Source organism: Opisthocomus hoazin, chromosome W (genome assembly GCF_030867145.1).
Source record: "Opisthocomus hoazin isolate bOpiHoa1 chromosome W, bOpiHoa1.hap1, whole genome shotgun sequence".
Classification (NCBI taxonomy): domain Eukaryota; kingdom Metazoa; phylum Chordata; class Aves; order Opisthocomiformes; family Opisthocomidae; genus Opisthocomus; species Opisthocomus hoazin.
Genome location: NC_134453.1, coordinates 47,179,020 through 47,197,401, shown reverse-complemented (window position 1 = coordinate 47,197,401; position 18,382 = coordinate 47,179,020). Strand labels below are relative to the sequence as shown.

Sequence of the window (18,382 nt, the reverse complement as noted above, 5' to 3'; positions counted from 1 at the left end):
CGCCACCAAGGGGGGTCCACTTGAGCCAAAGGTGTCACTTCCCCTATAGTTAGGGTCAGTTGGGGGGACCTGAGCAATAAAAGGAATCAGTTGGGCAACCTTGCTGCCTCGTTTGATGGTTAATGGTGGCGTGAATACCTTTAACATAATCCCTATTGGGCCTGTGAAATCTGCATCAATTACCCTTGGTAGGACAAAAATTCCCTGACTAGATGCAGAGGATCGCCCCACCAACAATGCACTCAGCCCATGACCTAAAGGTCCTGTGGCTACCGAGGGGACGACATGCACCTTATCATCTTCTATAGTGATGTCTTGTCCCACGGCCAGATCGACTCCTGCGGAGCCGATTGTGGTGGCTCAGAGCTCGTCGAGACAGCCATAGCTGTGGGGAACTTTCTTGTCCTCGCGCCCCCCCATCCTGGCGCTGCTCTGCCCGTTTCCCGACAGGGGGGTACCATCCTTTTTAAACTGCGACCTGCACTGAGCTGCTTTATGCCCGAACTTGTCACATCTATGGCATGTCCCTACAAATTTGTCAGCCACCACCTTTTGCTTCTTGATCTGAGGACAGTTTCTTTTGTAATGGTCTTCCTCTCCGCAAATAAGACAACCAGTTTTTGCTTTAACACCTCAATCCCCTTTCCCCGTTTGCATGGCAGGTCGTAAAGCAGTGGCCATAGCAGCCGCATGTATTCTGGCCTTCTCTCTTTACTCCGCTAAGCGAGGTAATCGGGAACAAGCCTCCACGTACCGACCAAGGGTAGACCCACTAGGTAGGGATGCAATTATCTGTTGACATTGAGTGTTGGCATTCTGAAAAGCTAAATCACAGAATCACGGAATCACAGAATGGTTGGGGTTGGAAGGGACCTCTGTGGGTCATCTAGTCCAACCCTCCTGCCGAAGCAGGGTCACCTACAGCAGACTGCACAGGACCGCGTCCAGGCGGGTCTTGAATATCTCCAGAGAAGGAGACTCCACAACCTCCCTGGGCAGACTGTGCCAGGGCTCCATCACCCTCAGAGGGAAGAATTTCTTCCTCATGTTCAGACGGAACTTCCTGGGCCTCAGTTTGTGCCCATTGCCCCTTGTCCTGTCACTGGACACCACTGAAAAGAGTCTGGCTCCATCCTCCTGACACCCACCCTTCAGATATTTGTAAGCATTTATAAGGTCCCCTCTCAGCCTTCTCTTCTTCAGGCTGAACAAGCCCAGCTCCCTCAGCCTCTCCTCATAGGAGAGATGCTCCAGCCCCCTCATCATCCTTGTAGCCCTCCGCTGGACTCTCTCCAGTAGCTCCTCATCTTTTTTGAAGTGGGGAGTCCAGAACTGGACACAGTACTCCAGATGAGGCCTCACCAGGGCAGTGTAGAGGGGAAGGAGAACCTCCCTCGTCCTGCTGGCCACACTCTTCTTGATGCATCCCAGGATCCCATTGGCCTTCTTGGCAGCCAGGGCACACTGCTGGCTCATGGTTAACCTGTCGTCCACCAGGACGCCGAGGTTCCTCTCCGCAGAGCTGCTCTCCAGCAGGTCCACCCCAAGCCTGTACTGATGCATGGGGTTGTTCCTCTCCAGGTGCAGGACCCTGCATTTGCCTTTGTTGAACCTCATCAGGTTCCTCTCTGCCCAACTTTCCAGCCTATCCAGGTCTCACTGAATGGCAGCACAGCCTTCTGGTGTGTCTACCACTCCTCCCAGTTTGGTGTCATCAGCAAACTTGCTGAGGGTACATTCTAACTCTTCATCCAGGTCGTTGATGAAGAAGTTAAACAAGACTGGGCCCAGTACTGACCCCTGGGGCACACCACTAGTTACCACCCGCCAACTAGACTCAGCGTCGCTGGTGACAACCCTCTGAGTTCGGCCATTCAGCCAGTTCTCAATCCACTTCACCGACCACACGTTGAAAGCCTTGCTGAAGTCAAGGTAGACAACATCCTCGGCTCTCCCTTCGTCTAACCAGCCAGTCATGCCATCGTAGAAAGTTATCAGATTGGTCAGGCATGATTTCCCCTTGGTGAATCCATGCTGACTACTCCTGATAACCTTCTTTTCTTCCACTTGCTTGATGATGGCCTCCAGGATAAGCTGCTCCATCACCTTTCCCGGGACGGAGGTGAGGCTGACCGGCCTGTAGTTCCCTGGGTCCTCCTTCTTGCCCTCTTTGAAGATTGGAGTGACATTGACCTTTCTCCAGTCCTCGGGCACCTCTCCTGTCCTCCAGGACCTCTCAAAGATGATGGAGAGCGGCTCAGCAATGACATCCGCCAGCTCCCTCAGCACTCGTGGGTGCATTCCATCGGGGCCCATGGATTTGTGGATGTCCAGATCACTTAAGCGATCCCTCACACAGTCCTCCTCGACCAAGGGAAAGTCATCCTCTCTGCGGGCTTCTTCTCTTACCTCTGGCGCTTGGGATTCCTGAGGGCCAGTCTTAGCACTGAAGACTGAAGCAAAGAAGGCATTCAGTAGCTCTGCCTTCTCTGCATCCTCCGTCACCAGGACACCCGCCTCATTCAGCAGCGGCCCCTCATTGTCCCTAGGCTTCCTTTTGCTGCTGATGTAGTTGAAGAAGCCCTTCTTGTTGTTTTTGACATCCCTTGCCAGCTTCAATTCCAGGTGGGCCTTGGCCTTCCTCGTCGCATCCCTGCATGCTCTCACCACGTTTCTGTACTCTTCCCAAGTGGCCTGTCCCTCTTTCCACATTCCATGGACCTTTCTCTTCTGCCTGATCTCCGCTAGAAGCTCCTTGTTTAACCATGCAGGTCTCCTGCCTCCTTTGCTCGATTTCTTTCTCAGGAGGATGCATTGCTCCTGAGCATGGAGGAAGTGACGTTTAAAGAGCGACCAGCACTCATGGACCCCCCTGCCTTCGAGAGCCCTGGCCCACGGGATTCCTCCCAGTAGATCCTTGAAGAGGGCAAAGTCAGCCCTCCTGAGGTCCAAGGTTTTGATCCTGCTTATCGCCCTGCTTCCTCCACGCAGGATCCTGAACTCGACCGTTTCATGGTCACTGCAGCCGAGTCTACCTCCGACCTTCACATCCTCCACCAGTCCCTCCTTGTTTGTTAATAGAAGGTCCAGCAGCGCGCCTTTTCTTGTTGGTTCCTCCACCACTTGCATCAGAAAGTTATCATCGATGCTCTGTAGGAACCTCCTGGATTGCGCCTGCCTAGCTGTATGGTCTTCCCAGCTGATGTCCTTTCCTATTGCACCTTTTGCTTCACTTGGCAGATTCGGTGCCGCATCTAATGCTTCCTTTAATCGGTCTATAAAGTGCATGTACAGCTCACCAGGACCCTGACGAATCTGTGTATAAGGTAATACAGGCTTCCCAATCTGTGGTAACTCAGTTAAAGCGACCAGGGCTAAGCTCTGTGACTGTTGCAATATTCGAGGGTGTAGCACTGCTTGAGCTGCCCCCTCGTGGAAAGCGCCAGTACCCATGAGCTGGTCTAGTGTAACTACACGTAAAGGATCATCGGCACCTAGCTGAAGGTTTTGCGTCATTGCAACCTCACATTTATCCCGCCACTTATCCTTCCACAACATAAAGGCAGTGGGGGGCAACACCAATTCTAACAAGGCTCGGGCATCAGCTGGCACTAATATCTGATTTTTGAAAAAGGTGGTAACCAGAGTCATAACTTGCTTGTTATCCAAACCATAGTTCATTACGGTTTTTTGTAACTGACTCACTGTTTTCCAGTCAAAAGGAGCCCATATCCATTGATTCCCCTGCGTAAACACCGGGAATGCTGTTAAACTGTTTGGTAGCATTTGTACTTCAATTACAGCATTTTCTATTACCCCCCTCCATCGCTGTCCCATATTAAAATTAGGGTCGCGTATCGGGGGCGTCCCGTCTCCACTCCGACCTCCAGTGGCCACACCACCCCCCTCTGTACCGCAGGGTCCCTGCAAACCACACCCACCGCGCGCGCAATCAGGCTTTTGAACACCGGATGCCCCTCCTCCTTGCTCTCTCCACTTCACGCCCCTCTTCCACGCCTCACGTTCGTCATCCCCCACCCCCTTACCGTATTTACTGCGTAAATAGTGATCGGCGTCAGCTAAGCTCATTTCCCTGTCTTCCAGCATGAGCCTAACCCAGCGCCATTGCGAATGCTCTAGCGGTGAGCTTTCGTTAATGCTTCCATTATTTGACCCCCCCCTGAAATCACCTCCCCCATCCCGTCCGACTCCCCACATATCTGCTGCTCGACCGCTCGCAAACCGTCCGTTATGGCCTGGTGAGCCTTTTGATATGCCTGTTTAATCGTGGCGTTACGGGATCCTTTATCTAGTCATTGCATCTCGTCCAACAGCTTTGTCATTTGATCCTGCTGCTTTCTCAATATGTCCGTAAGTTCACTTTTATGAATCTTTGGGTATGATAGTGATGTTGCTCCTTCGGGCAAGTCAGTATCCATTTCTTGAGAATCGGAGTCCGGGAGCGGCACATTCTCCGGCAGTGGTGGGGCTGTAGGTGGCGCCGGTGCCCAGTCTCCCAATTCTATACACGGTCCTTCCCACAACTCAGTTTCACTGGAACGAACGGGGTACGTGTCGGGCGCTGTACAGGGATCTTGACACTCTCCTGCGGGTTGACTGATTGCAGAAACAGCTCTCGTGGCGGCTGCAGCCACAGTAGCATTGTCCTTCATATCAGCAATCATATTTTTAACAGTTCGGAAAACAGGGGCTAATTGCCGTGCCTCTTTGTTTCCGACCTGCACAGAGTCCCACAAGTCCATCCCAACTCTGTGCCACGCATCCGGATCGAACAGCTGATCCATTGTTATCAGCTTTCGGCAGCGGCACCATAATAATAGTCCCGATATGTCTCCTTCAGTTAACTTAGCGTCGGCTCGATCTGCCAATTCCAACAGGCTTTTCAGAGCCGTGTTTTCTGACGCTGATACAGTGGAACCCATGCTGCAGATGTTCATGCCCCCCCCGGCGTGCCGCAGGTCCGCTCCTGCCTTTCTCGGGCAGCCCGGCTTACCAATGCGTCCTTGAACACATCTTGTTTTGCTAACCCACACCATGTGCGCTATCAGAACTTTCTCAATTGTTATTTTTAACTGCCCTTTCCAGCAGCTAACTGTTTTGCTTAAGCGGCCTAGTCATGCTAACTCTCAAGCTACATCGACCCCAACAGGTTTATATGGCAAGGTTTTGGTAGCTGGGAGGCTGCAGGTGTGACCTCTGTGAGAAGACCAACATGAGGCACCAAAAAACACTGTAGTGGGTTGACCCTGTCTGGCAGCCAAGCACCCACCCTGCCTCTCATCCACTCTATTCCCCTATGGGATGGGGAGAAAACAGAAGGAAGGTGAGAAGAGCTATGAATCTAGATAATGACAGTTTAATAGGGAATGCAAAAGATGCATGCATCAGCAAAGCAGAAAGAGGAATTCATCCACTACTTCTCATTGGTAGACCTGGAAAACAGGATCTCAGCACACGTAATGGTTGCTTGGGAAGACAAACGCCATAACCATAAATGTCCCCACTTCCTCCTCCTTTCATAGAATCATAGAATGGTAAGGGTTGGAAGGGACCTTGAAGATCATCTAGTTCCAACCTCCATGCCATGGGCAGGGACATCTTCCACTAGACCAGGGTGCTTAGTGCTCCATCCAACCTGGCCTTGAACACTTCCAGGGAGGGGGCAGCCACAGCTTCTCTGGGCAATAGTGTTTCACCACCCTCATGGGGAAGAATTTCTTCCCAATATCTAATCTGCCCTCTTTTAGTTTAGAGCCGTTGCCCCTTGTCCTATCACTACACACCCTTGTGAAAAGTCCCTCTCCATCCTTCCTGTAGGCCCCCTTCGGGTACTGGAAGGCTGCTATAAGGTCACCCTGGAGCCTTCTCTTCTCGAGGCTGAACAGCCCTGTTATAGTTTGGCTGCGGCCGGCAACAAAAGCGCCACACGGCCGCCTCTCCCCCCGCCGGGGTGCGGAGGAGAATGGAAAGAAACAGGCAGAAACTGGTGGGTCAGGATAAGGGTAGTTTAACAGAACAGGAAACAGAGGGAACAGTAACAACATCGATACAGATGAGGAGAAAACACAACACAAAACGCACAACACCGAGAGCCGCTCTCCACGACCGCCGCTGTGTGCTCCCGAGCCGCGAGTGAGTTCCCGCCGCCCTGCTCCCCCCCCCCCCCCCCCCCCCCGGCACATGGTATGGAATACCCTGCTCTGTTTGGCCAGGTGGGGTCAGCCTGCCCGGCTGTGTCCCTTCCTGGATTCCGGTGAAAATTAACCCTGTCCTGCCCGAACCCAGGACAAGCCCCAACTCCCTCAGCCTGTCCTCATAGGAGAGGTGCTCCAGCCCTCTGATCATCTTTGTGGCCCTCTTCTGGACCCGCTCCAACACATCCATGTCCTTCCTATGTTGGGGGCTCCAGAGCTAGACGCAGTACTCCAGGTGGGGTCTCACCAGAGCAGAGCAGAGTAAAGGGGCAGAATCCCCTCCCTCGCCCTGCTGGCCACGCTTCTCTTGATGCAGCCCAGGATACGGTTGGCCTTCTGGGCTGCGAGCACACATTTCTGGGTCATGTTGAGCTTCTCATCCCCCAGTACCCCCAAGTCCTTCTCCTCAGGGCTGCTCTCGAGCCACTCTCCGCCCAGCCTGTACTTGTGTTTGGGATTGCCCCGACCCATGTGTGGGACCTTGCACTTGGCCTTGTTGAACTTCATGAGGTTCATGCAGGCCCACCTCTCCAGCCTGTCCAGGTCCCTCTGAATGTCATCCCTTCCCTCCAGTGTGTCAACCACACCACACAGCTTGGTGTTGTCGGCAAACTTGCTGAGGGTGCACTCAGTCCCACTGTCCATGTCGCCGACAAAGATATTAATGTTCCTTTGGTCAGTTTTTTTCACCTATCCTGGCTATGTCCCCTTCCATCCTCTTGCCCACCCCCACCCATCTGGGCTTTGGGGGGATGGGGGGTGGAAAAAAATCCTTAATGCTGTGCAAGCACTGTTCAGCAATAGCAAAAACATTGGTGTGTTAACACTATTCTAGCCACAAATGCAAATCACAGCACCATATAGGCTGCTATGAGGAAAGTTAACTCCATCCCAGTCAGACCTATTACAAATTGCAAAGCTACTCGATAGCTCAGAACTGGTGGTGCTGGGGCTGTGTCAAAAAGGAGTCAGCTGAAGTCCAAACTGGTTCAAGTGAAGAGACAGAAAACATAATTTTGCAGACTTGACTTTCATTTTGCCCAGATAAAGCAGAACCAGGGAAGATTTCCTCATCACTGAAGGGCTAACCTCAGCATCTTGCATGAGACTCAACAATAACAGACTCTAAAGCTCTTGAATTTGTAGGTGATCTCCTCACTTTCTTTCATGAAGAGAGACTTGCATTAAAGCTCTTTGAAGGTATGTAGTCGATGGCCTTGCTGGACTTGTCAATGACATGCTTGTACTCAGGCACCAAGAGCTGAAGAGTTAACAAAGGGAGCAATTGATTTGCACTTGTCTCGACAGACAGAAGAAAAGGGGGATAGCCCACCATTGTAAATCAAGTAATCTCCAGGATGTGAAGGAGGCCGCGCAGCCAGAAGTTGCTTCAGATAAAAATAAAGATGGCCCCCTTGAGCACATACCAAGACGCCCACTCCAGAAGGTGTGTCATCCCGCTTCTGACGACACTACATACCATGCCAAGAGCCAATCGACACATAATAATTGACTTAGTCCCACCTCACCAAAAGATTTTCAAACATATAAAAACTGGCACTTGAAAACTCTCTTTGGGAGGAGGAGCCAAGCGAGAACTTCACCTGACGGACCGGTCGACAGGCCTGAACCTCTCTTCCCCCCCAAGAAGGGACGCCTTTTTGGTAAGAGTCGCGCCTCTGACTTTGTCAGACGTATCCCCGGGAACACATTGTTAACTAAAGCGCTAAACCATTACCTTGAGCTCAACTTTTGTAGACAGTGCATTTATCAATGGCAATCCCGAATCTGTGATACCTGTCGCTTGAATAAATTACCTATTGCTTCAACTCTGTGAAACTGTTTCAGTGAAAGTCCTTGGAAGGGCTCTGACAGGCAAGTTGACTCTGAGAAGTGGCTACACACTTAACCCTTTAGACATAAACCGTTGACCGAGTCTGGGACTAGGAGTAGATCCAGCCGCACCTAGACTCTCCTCTGAGAGAGAGTTTAGAACGCAAGGGGGTCTGCTCTGAACCTCGTGACTCAACGGGAGGGCTTTCCCCTTGCCACTTATCAGACTCCTTTACCCCTTTTAGCGCGACAAGGTGCCAAATTCACAGCCAAGCAATCTGACTTGACCAGCCCATCCACCAGTAGTACGACCACTGGCTCAAGAGACAAGCTTTCATTCATTGCTCAACTGCCCTTGCCTTTGACCTTGCTTTGCAGTGCTGAGGCTAATGCTATGTCGTGTGACAGCAGTAAAGAATATGCGACAGTTGATTGAGACCTTCTAGGGACCATAAGTACTTGTATAAGAAGTGCTAAACAATCAAAAACATCCTGGCCATTCTTCAGTGCAGTTAAAAATGAAAATGGGGTCTGTTGGTGGAAGACATAACCAATACCAAAACAGAATGGGTGATTTCAGGGAAGCTTATGTCTTACACCTAGAAATCTAAGCCAGATCCCATGCTTTTTAAAAAAAACCACAAATACAGCTGGAGTCTACACTGAGATCATCTCCTCAAAAATACAAACATCTGGTACAGGATCAATGGAGCCTACCTACAGCAGGAAAGGCAGGGATAGAAAACCACTTTCAGAGAGATATAATGGACAACAAGACAACACTGAAGAAACATTCCTAAGGAAAAAGCAGCATGGGGGAGAAACTAAGTCATAATACTTAAAAAACCCACAAAACTCATATATTTCAAAGTGTTTATCCTTTAAGCCATATGCAGCAAAAAATGTAGGTCAAGAATTGAAAAATGGAAAATATACATACTGTGAGTATATGTGTAGACTATCAAAGAAAGAACAGGAAATCATCAAATCAGAACAATTACACATATATATAAAGTTTCATATACGAATAAAATGCTACTCAATGTATCAAGTTAAAAGATGCCTTCAATAGACAGCTTAGAAGTCTTTTTCAGTGAAGACAGAATTATCTGAGGACTTGCATTCCACTTCACTGGTATTGCAAACCAATATTTATGACCAAGTTAGCAAGATTCCGACTGATCACAAGAATTGGAAAAACATCACTACAGACAGAAGTTATTTATCTGTTGTTATAACTTCAGTTTAGACTGATGTGAAACTTAATCAGAGTTAGAAAAAAGACCAATGATCTTGATCAAAAATGATTATTTATAATGAATGTTTATTTGTGGCACTGTAAAACACCAATTTATCCCTCACCTTCATTATTTACTATTCAGTATTACAGGGCATTGGTTCTACATTATTGCATAAGAAAGTTTATATATCTTGCGTATGGCTCTGAAAAGTCTTTCATAAAATCATATCTATACAATGAACTGTCAGAGAGACAATCTGAATTGACTCCTTTTGTTCCATCAAGCTGAACTGACACTGCTACCCAAAGGTCCAGTTCTTAAGCCATCCCAATAGTATGACAATTAAACTAAATTAAAGGAGCTGCTTGGTTCTCTAATTAATTAGGATCTGGAGTGGGGAAGGTTTAAGACATGGGAAACTAACTTTTTGTTGTCATTGAAAATAATCACTTCTCACTAAAGCAAAACAATGTTAGTGCAGATTATTTCATATTTAAGTCTTAGGAACTGCATTATAGACAAATTTATCTCAAATTATTATATTTTGTTATTTTAGTTATACTTACTCCGACGTTTTTTCACAAGTCTTAGAGGACTCTTCCAATTTTTTCTCTAGTTCCAACACAAGTTTCTCTTTGCTCAAAAGTGTCTGCTGTGTCTGAATCAATTCTTCTATTACTGTTTTTAACCTGTAATACATACATTTCAGAAATCTATGGTATACATACACAAACTGAACATATTTGGAAACATTTAAATTTTTTTCCTAAAGATGAAAAGGAGCATTAGTCTTCAAAATATGTTATTTGCTGGTCATTGGCCTTTTTTGTGGCTGTACCTTTATATTATATTAACCTATGTTATTACAGAATCCGTACTAGATTATGGATACATACAAAGTTACAGAATGATTATGTGGATTAATGCCTTCCTAATATATTGCTAATTCATGAGAAGTTATATGAAATATGGAAGCAGTCAGACTGTTGAAGTACACATTAGATAAATACGTACAATCAGTAGTTGTGATGTATCAAACTACAGAAGTAAAAAACCCAGAATCAGGTTTTGCATTGCAAGATAAAACAATACTTTTTAGTATGAGTAATCTGTATATTATTCTCTATACTATTAACTTTTTTTAAGCCACACAGTTTTTGGTAATGGTAAGTCCAAAATAAAGGTAAAATTTGTACAAGAATATTCAACATTAACTGAGAAACTGTTGTTGCACATTAAAACCATTACTGACACTTTGCAATTATACTGGCAAACATTCCAATACCAGAAGTCAACTCTACACAAAGCAGGTTCGCATATCAAAAAATATACTTTGACTTCAAGCAATTGTTAAACTGAGAGAAAAATTTTTAAAAAATCATTTCCTTCTTGGCATTCATCTATCCATCTTCAAGTATCTTACTCTGTTTCCCCTGTATTTTCAAGCACAATTACAATAAAAAGGTATTATAGTAAAGAGTGGAACAAAGATAAAATGCATGTAGTACTTTACTTTATACTGCACAGGCTGATTGCCCAAAACTGTTCCAATTTGGGAAGTGTCAGAGGAGGTTTATTCTGTTACGCTTTTGTATTGGATTTGTGGGGCAAGGTTATGGTACTGGGGGGCTACAGGGGTGGCTTCTGTGAGAAGCTACAGGAAGCTGCCTCTATGTCCGATAGAGCCAGTGCCAGTCGGCTCCAAGACGGACCCGCCGCTGGCCAAGGCCAAGCCCATCAGCAACGGTGTTAGTGCCTCTGTGATAAGATATTTAACTTAAGAAGGGGGAGAAAAAAAAAACAAACCAGCAACAGCAGCTGGAAGAGAGGAGTGAGACAATGTGAGAGAAACAACTCTGCAGGCACCAAAGCCAGTGAAGAAGGAGGGGGAGGAGGTGCTCCAGGTGCCAGAGCAGAGATTTTTCCCCTGCAGCCTGTGGTGAAGACCATGGTGAGGCAGGCTGTCTCCCTGCAGCCCATGGAGGCCCATAGTCGAGCAGATATCCACCTGCAGCCCGTGGAGGACCCCACACCAGAGCAGGTGCATGCCCGAAGGAGGCTGTGACCCCATGGGAAGCCCCGTGCTGGAGCAGGCTCCTGGCAGGACCTGCGGACTTGTGGAGAGAGAGGAGCCCATGCCAGAGCAGGTTTGCTGGCAGGGCTTGTGACCCCATGGGTGGGACCCACGCTGGAGCAGTTCATGAAGAACTGCAGCCCACGGGAAGAACTCGGGTTGGAGAAGTACATGGAGAACTATCTCCCGTGGGAGGGATGCCACACTGAGCAGGGGCAGAGTGTGAGGAGTCCTCCCCCTGAGGAGGAAGGAGCAGCAGAGAGAATGTGTGATGAATTGACCACAACCCCCATTCCCCGTCCCCCTGCGCTGCTCGGAGGGAGGAGGTAGAGAATTTGGGAGTGAAGTGAAGCCTGGGAAGAAGGGAGGGGTGAGGGAAGGTGTTTTAAGATTCAGTTTTTATTTTGCATTATCCTACTCTGATTTGATTGGGAGTAAATTAATTTCCCCAAGTTGAGTCTGTTTTGTCCGTGACTGTAATTGGTGAGTGATCTCTCCCTGTCCTTATCTCGACCCACAAGCCTTTCATCGTATTTCCTCCCCCCTTGTCCAGTTGTGAGGGGGGAGTGATAGAGTGGCTTTGGTGGGCACTTGGCATCCAGCCAGGGTTAACCCACCACAGAAGGCACCTTAAAAGTCAGGACACGACTACACAATTATGTGATTGAGCCTGGACATCGTGTATGACAATTTCTAAAGTAATAAAGATTTTAAAGAAAACTTACGTGACTTGTAAACTTTCTGCTGTTAGATTATTCCACATGATCTCATTAGCTTGAAGGTTTTCATTTTCTTCTAGTAAAGACGTATCAAACTCTATTGCTTGTTCAACAATTTCTGATGATCTGATTTAGCAAATAAAAGTTATATTTGCAATATTAACATGTATCTTTAGATCATAAAGAAAATTGTTTTGCTTTGAATTATTAATAACTAGAATATAGTTAAATTTACATATGAAATAAAAGTAAAAACAACAATAGGATATATATTCTTTTTCTTTTAAATAAAGGACACAGTCTTAAAAACATACCAGAGAACAAAATAGAAAATAATTCTTTCAGTTAAGATCACAACATAATCAAGGTTTTCAGGGGGTATCTATTTGCATGGATTGACCCTTAGCTGATCCAGTTATAAATCTGCACATGACAATTATCAATTTGCACATTAATAACAAAGGATAATGCAAGAAGTCTGAGGACTATCCACTTATGTACCAATATGCAATATCAGTTCAATAAAAAGCAAATAAAGTTTATTTTTTAAATTAAAAACTTTCTTGCATTACCTGCATATTTTGTTGTTTCAGGCACTACTTACTCTGCAATAACTGCAGTGTATACAGGGATACCTAGAGTTCATTTTAAACAATCTAGAATATGGGCAATGAGAGAAATATAACAGAAACTTAACTTAGCCCAGGATGCAAAATGCATCCAAATACACACTAAATTAGCTCACACTGAATCTGGGTTGTCATGAGTCCAGAGAAGGGCAGCGAGGCTGGGGAGGGGTCTGGAGAACAAGTCTGATGAGGAGCGGCTGAGGGAGCTGGGGCCGTTTAGTCTGGAGAAGAGGAGGCTGAGGGGGGACCTTCTCGCTCTCTACAGCTCCCTGACAGGAGGTTGTAGTGCAGCAGGTGTTGGTCTCTTCTCCCAGGTAACTCGCGATAGAATGAGAGGCGATGGCCTCAAGTTGTGCCAGGGGAGATTTAGATTGGATATTAGGAAAAATTTCTTTACTGAAAGAGTGGTCAGGCCTTGGAACAGGCTGCCCAGGGAGGTGGCTGAGTCCCCATCCCTGGAGGTATTTAAGAGATGCGTGGATGTGGTGCTTAGGGTCATGGTTTAGTGGTGGATTTGGCAGTGTTAGGTTTACAGTTGGACTCAATGATCTTAGAGGTCTTTTCCAACCTAAATGATCCTATGCGTCTATGATTTTATGTATAGTCTGCTGTCAGTACCAGTTATGGCTCTTCACGTGATAATAGTGATTGGAATTGTTTTTCTAGAGATAGTCAAAGGGATGGTTGAAGAAATGGTCAGGTTAAAAATCAGACATTCAGACAACTTTCTGTACATGCAAGTGGAACAGCTTTTCAAATTAGGACAATGCTTTACAAATAAGAATTTAAAAGGAACCAAACAGAAACAACTACAACTCTGATCACTTTAGCAGTGTTGTAATTTAATACAAGTTTTTCCTCAAGAAGAAGCATGAACATTTACACCAAGATGAAAACTTATACCTATGAGTATCTATGAAGTCATTATACTCAGAGTTAGGGTCTATCTGTTCAACAGAGGTCTGGATCTCTTTATGGACATTCGCAATCTCTTCTGTTACAAGACTGGTGATCTGGCTATATTCATCCAAGATTCCCTTTCTAGAGAGAAAAAAAAAAGTGTATAACATGGCACTGAAGGCATAGATGGCATTGACGATTCTTCAAACTTTCGATTTTCTGTTACTACACACTGTTGTTTCAACTGGCTAAAAAGGGAGAAAAAAAAAAAAAGATCATATTTTACTCAAAGAAATAACAGATCAATTCTGACCTCTTTACAGGTTGTCTATGAGTAGAGAAGTCTCCAAGACCATGCTCCTTATACTAATTACAGTGCATCTACATATAGTGTAGCTAAACTAAAGCTGTAGAGATTATAGGAGAAAGGAATGTACACAGCTCATTGATGACACCCTTCTTTATGACCAGAAAACTTATGCTAGTTATCATTTATATTGAAGCTTTTCCTGTTCCCTTGACTGACAAAAGAAGTATATTCTGACACACGGTAAAATATAATCAAAATATTATATCAAAAAATAGTCAGTGTGCATTTCCTTTAAGACCTGGCTTTCTCCATTGCTTTAACTGTTCTCTTTCATATCTTCATTTTATTATTTGGTCATTAGTGCAAAAATAAGCATAAATTACAAGTTTGCATATATTTACAAGAAGAAACAAAATCAAACAAAAACTTGACATGAGAAAGTACAAGCCATTTATCCTAATGACCTGCCCCCAACAGTGGGCAAAAGCAAATAATTAGGGAATGGTAAAAGAAAAGATATTTTACTACTACATTTAATGGCATCCAGTGATATTTCCCCAGAATGCTTTCCTACTCTCTTTAAGTTTTAGCTTTCCATAAATAGCCCTTCATAATAATTTCCTATTTCATCATTATTTTTCACAAACTTCTTGGCTTGCCACATTCTGAAGCATGGTGAGGACTTTTTAAAATACTGATGAATTTTGACCAACCCAGAGGAATGTGCAGAAAAAAAGTATCAGCAGATTTTTCCTGAATAAGATCTCAAGTTATGTTTATTTTATAAAACACATTATTTGATTGTATTTCTTCAGTACTTTTTCTAAGGAGAAATCAGACGAGAGAATTCATTAATGTCAACTACAGCAATGCCAGATCTAAGAGAAATGGAACCTATGTTCATTACTAAAAAAAAGTGATGTTAATATACACTTCAAGTTTACCAAACTAATTGATTTGCAAAACTGAGATTATTAAAGAAGTATATTTCACAGACATAGCCACACCAACTCCTACACTTGAAATCACAATCTCCTTTCGTAGAATTAAGCCCAAAGATATTAGACAGCAGTAATTTTCCAATAAATTCAAATCTCACTGAAAATGTTTATTTAGTGACAATAATATTTTTACAGGGTTTTATTTCAAAGATGACAAAGAAAATTAGTTTCAAAAGGTTCTTGTTCAATGATAAAACTCTTCAGTGAATTATCATAATTCACAATTATGAAAAATCACATTAATTACAGCACAAATATAACTGAAGTATCTTGCTGTGATTTTACATACTGTCCTGGTTTTGGTTAAAACAGAACCGATTTTCTTTTAGCGAATCTTCCTTACAGCTAAGTTCTTTGAAGTGACTGCATTTTTCTGAAGCTGGCTGCATATTTTACAGACAGTGTCCGCTCCAAAGCTGATAACGCCTGATGTTTATAGTTACACTGAGCTAACGGTAGGAAAGGAATGCAGAAAAAGGCCCCTCTTTATAATTATTACAACAGCAGCCAAGGTCACCGATAGACCTCTTAGGTCCCGCAAGTGAGGAGTCGGAAAGGGTCGTACTTGCGGGGAGGGGCGGACAGGACAGGTGACCCGATAATGACCAACGAGGTGTTCCATGCCATTACACGTCATACTCAGGTTAAAGCTGGGGGATCACGAGGGTCTCGCTCTCTTCGTCCATGGCTGCCTTCTGAAGAGGACCCTGCTCGTTGTTCTACCTGCGATCCCGACCCAGATTCCGATCCGTGCGTTCCTGAGTCCAGTTCCTGTCTGCTGCTGAGGCCAGTCCGGGACTTCCTGGTGCTGCCTGGCTGCTGCTGGAGGGACGCCAGCGCCCCGGCACCCAACTCCGGGAAACTCAGCATCGGTCTTGTATATTTTACATTATTTCTCTTATTATTAATATTATTAGTGTTATTAGTAAAACTTCTTATATTCAATTTGTAAGTCTCCCTCCCTTTTCCTCCCTTTCCCTTCCTCTGGTGGGAGGGTGGGGGTTAATAGAGAGCGTCTGTCACTCAGTTTATTGACGCCCTCCTTTAAACTGTGACACATACAAAATTAAAAGGACTGTGCAGAGACTACTACAGAGGTCTATTTCATTTACATACCTGCACCAGAATCAAAGGGAGCAATGATATTTCATGAGGCAGTTAATATTGTCTGCATCACCCAAGCACATAAAGCATGAAACCCCCAACTCTCCTTTCCTTCATATGTGCTGAAGTCAAGATGAATGTAGACTTTGGAAAAGATAAGGTCTTAGAGAAAGACCTACAGATCAGTCTCCCAAACCAACTCATATTCTTCAGGAAAGTCAAAGAGGCAGCATGGTGGTTTCAAATCAGAAAAGATAGCTTAGAATCCTCATTGACAATTCTCTTGAGATATCAGTTTACACATCTTCATCTGTGATGTGGAGAATGATCTTTCAGAAAAAGGTAATTGTATTTTTAAGGCTGCATTCCTTACAATTAAATTAGGTTTATATCATCCTTCTATTTGCACACACGAGTAACCATGCATCTGCCTGGCCCTCTTCCCAAATGACTTTCAAGATTATTGGCCATTTTAAACCAAATTGGTTCCCGGCAGAATTTCATAAAAATAAGGCTACTGGAGAGGCAACTAACTTGAATAGAATAGAATAGAATAGAATAGAATAGAATAGAATAGAATAGAATAGAATAGAATAGAATAGAATAGAATAGAATAGAATAGAAAAGAAAATTTCAGTTGGAGGGGATCTACAGCGATCATCCAGTCCAACTGCCTGACCAATTCAGGGCTGACCAAGTTGAAGCATGTTAACTTGCCATAGCATTCCAGCTAAAGGAAACGATAAAGCATGAGCTTAACTCTAAACACTGCAGTTAAACTCTAAGATTTTAAAAGTTTTATAACAAGACAGTCTCTCACTAAAATGCTTAAGTAACCCCTTAAAACTACTATCTGCATTTATTTGAATAGACTTCTCTATGCACAATTGTTGTCAAAGGAAAGATGAAAACAGCTTTTTCATTACTCGTTGATATACAAATAATTGATGGTTTATTATTTTCTAATAATACTATGAATTAATTAGGATATTACACAAAAACTGTGGAAATTAGAAATACATAAGAAAATACAGCTTACAGGGCTTTAATCATTTCTTCTTCCATCTTCTGTAGTGAATCAAGTAACAGAGGAAGTGTAGTGTCATAATACTGGTGCTGATGTAACTGTGCTCCTTTCAGTGCCAATACATATTGATTATGCAACATATGAAGTTTCATAGTGGCTTTATCACACCGATCTTTGGCTTTCTCAGTCTCCTTTCCTGAGAAGAAAGAAAAAAAGAAAATGCATATGGTGATTATTAAAGTATACAAACATCAATACTTGTGGCTGACATAAATCTAATAGATTCATGATAAGATTGCACTTTGTTCCACAATAATACATTTAAGCTAAGAAGCTAAAACTTGACAATTCTCAGGTCACTAGTAAGACCAAATGTCTTAGTGTTCTTAATCAAGACTAAGAAAAACATGCTGCATTTTCTTCAAGCGGAAGTGTGAGAATACTTTATCTGAAAGTATATGAAAACATCATCTTCATAAGTATAAAAATAATATAAATATTAAGAATAAAATAAAAAACACTCAAACAAGACTATCACAAATGTTAATCTTTTATCTGTCTCAAAGTAAATAAACATTTTTTAATGAAGTAAATAAGAAATGTCCCACTAAGTCAGACCCATGACCCATTTAGACCAGTACTCTGTCTCCAGTAGTGATAGCAGGAACTGCTGTTAGGGAAAGCATGTGTATTGGGTTTGCATGGCAATGTTTTGGTAGTGGGGGGGGCTACAGGGGTGGCTTCTGTGAGAAGCTGCTAGAAGCTGTCCCCATGTCCAACAGAGCCAGTACCAGCCGGCTCCAAGACGGACCCACTGCTGGCCAAGGCTGACCCAATCAGTGACAGTGATAGCATATTTAAGAAGAGGGAAAAACTGCTGTGACACAGCAGCTGGGAGAGAGTGAGACTATGTGAGGAAAACAACTCTGCAGACACCAAGGTCAGTGAAGAAGGAGGGGGAGGAGGTGCTCCAGGCACCAGAGCAGAGATCCCCCTGCAGCCTGTGGAGGACCCCACATCGGAGAAGGTGGATGCCTGCCAGGAGGCTGTGACCCCATGGAGAGCCCACGCTGGAGCCAGCTCCTGACAGGACCTGTGACCCTATGGAGACAGGAGCCCATGCTGGAGCAGATTTGCTGGCAGGACTTGTGACCCCGTGGGGGACCCATGCTGGAGCAGTCTGTTCCTGAAGGACTGCACCCCATGGGTGTGACCCACGCTGGAGCAAGGGAAGAGAGCAAGGAGGAAGGAGCAGCTGAGACAACGTGTGATGAACTGACTGCAACCCCCATTCCCTGTTCCTTGTGTGCCACTTGGATGGAGGACGTA

General features: G+C 44.8%; 1 protein-coding gene across 7 annotated transcripts in view; it reads right to left on the bottom strand.

Annotated features, from left to right (window-relative positions):
* Window positions 1-18,382, bottom strand: part of LOC142365534 (tyrosine-protein kinase Fer-like) — a 226,937-nt gene that overhangs the window by 147,509 nt on the left and 61,046 nt on the right. For all 7 annotated transcript variants that reach the window (XM_075446347.1, XM_075446351.1, XM_075446348.1 and 4 more), the window contains 4 exons: window positions 17,066-17,249; window positions 13,615-13,752; window positions 12,089-12,208; window positions 9,856-9,978 (listed from right to left, as the gene is read on the bottom strand). In XM_075446347.1, the coding sequence (XP_075302462.1) occupies window positions 9,856-9,978; window positions 12,089-12,208; window positions 13,615-13,752; window positions 17,066-17,249 (565 nt within the window). The remainder of the gene's footprint in view (window positions 1-9,855; window positions 9,979-12,088; window positions 12,209-13,614; window positions 13,753-17,065; window positions 17,250-18,382) is intronic.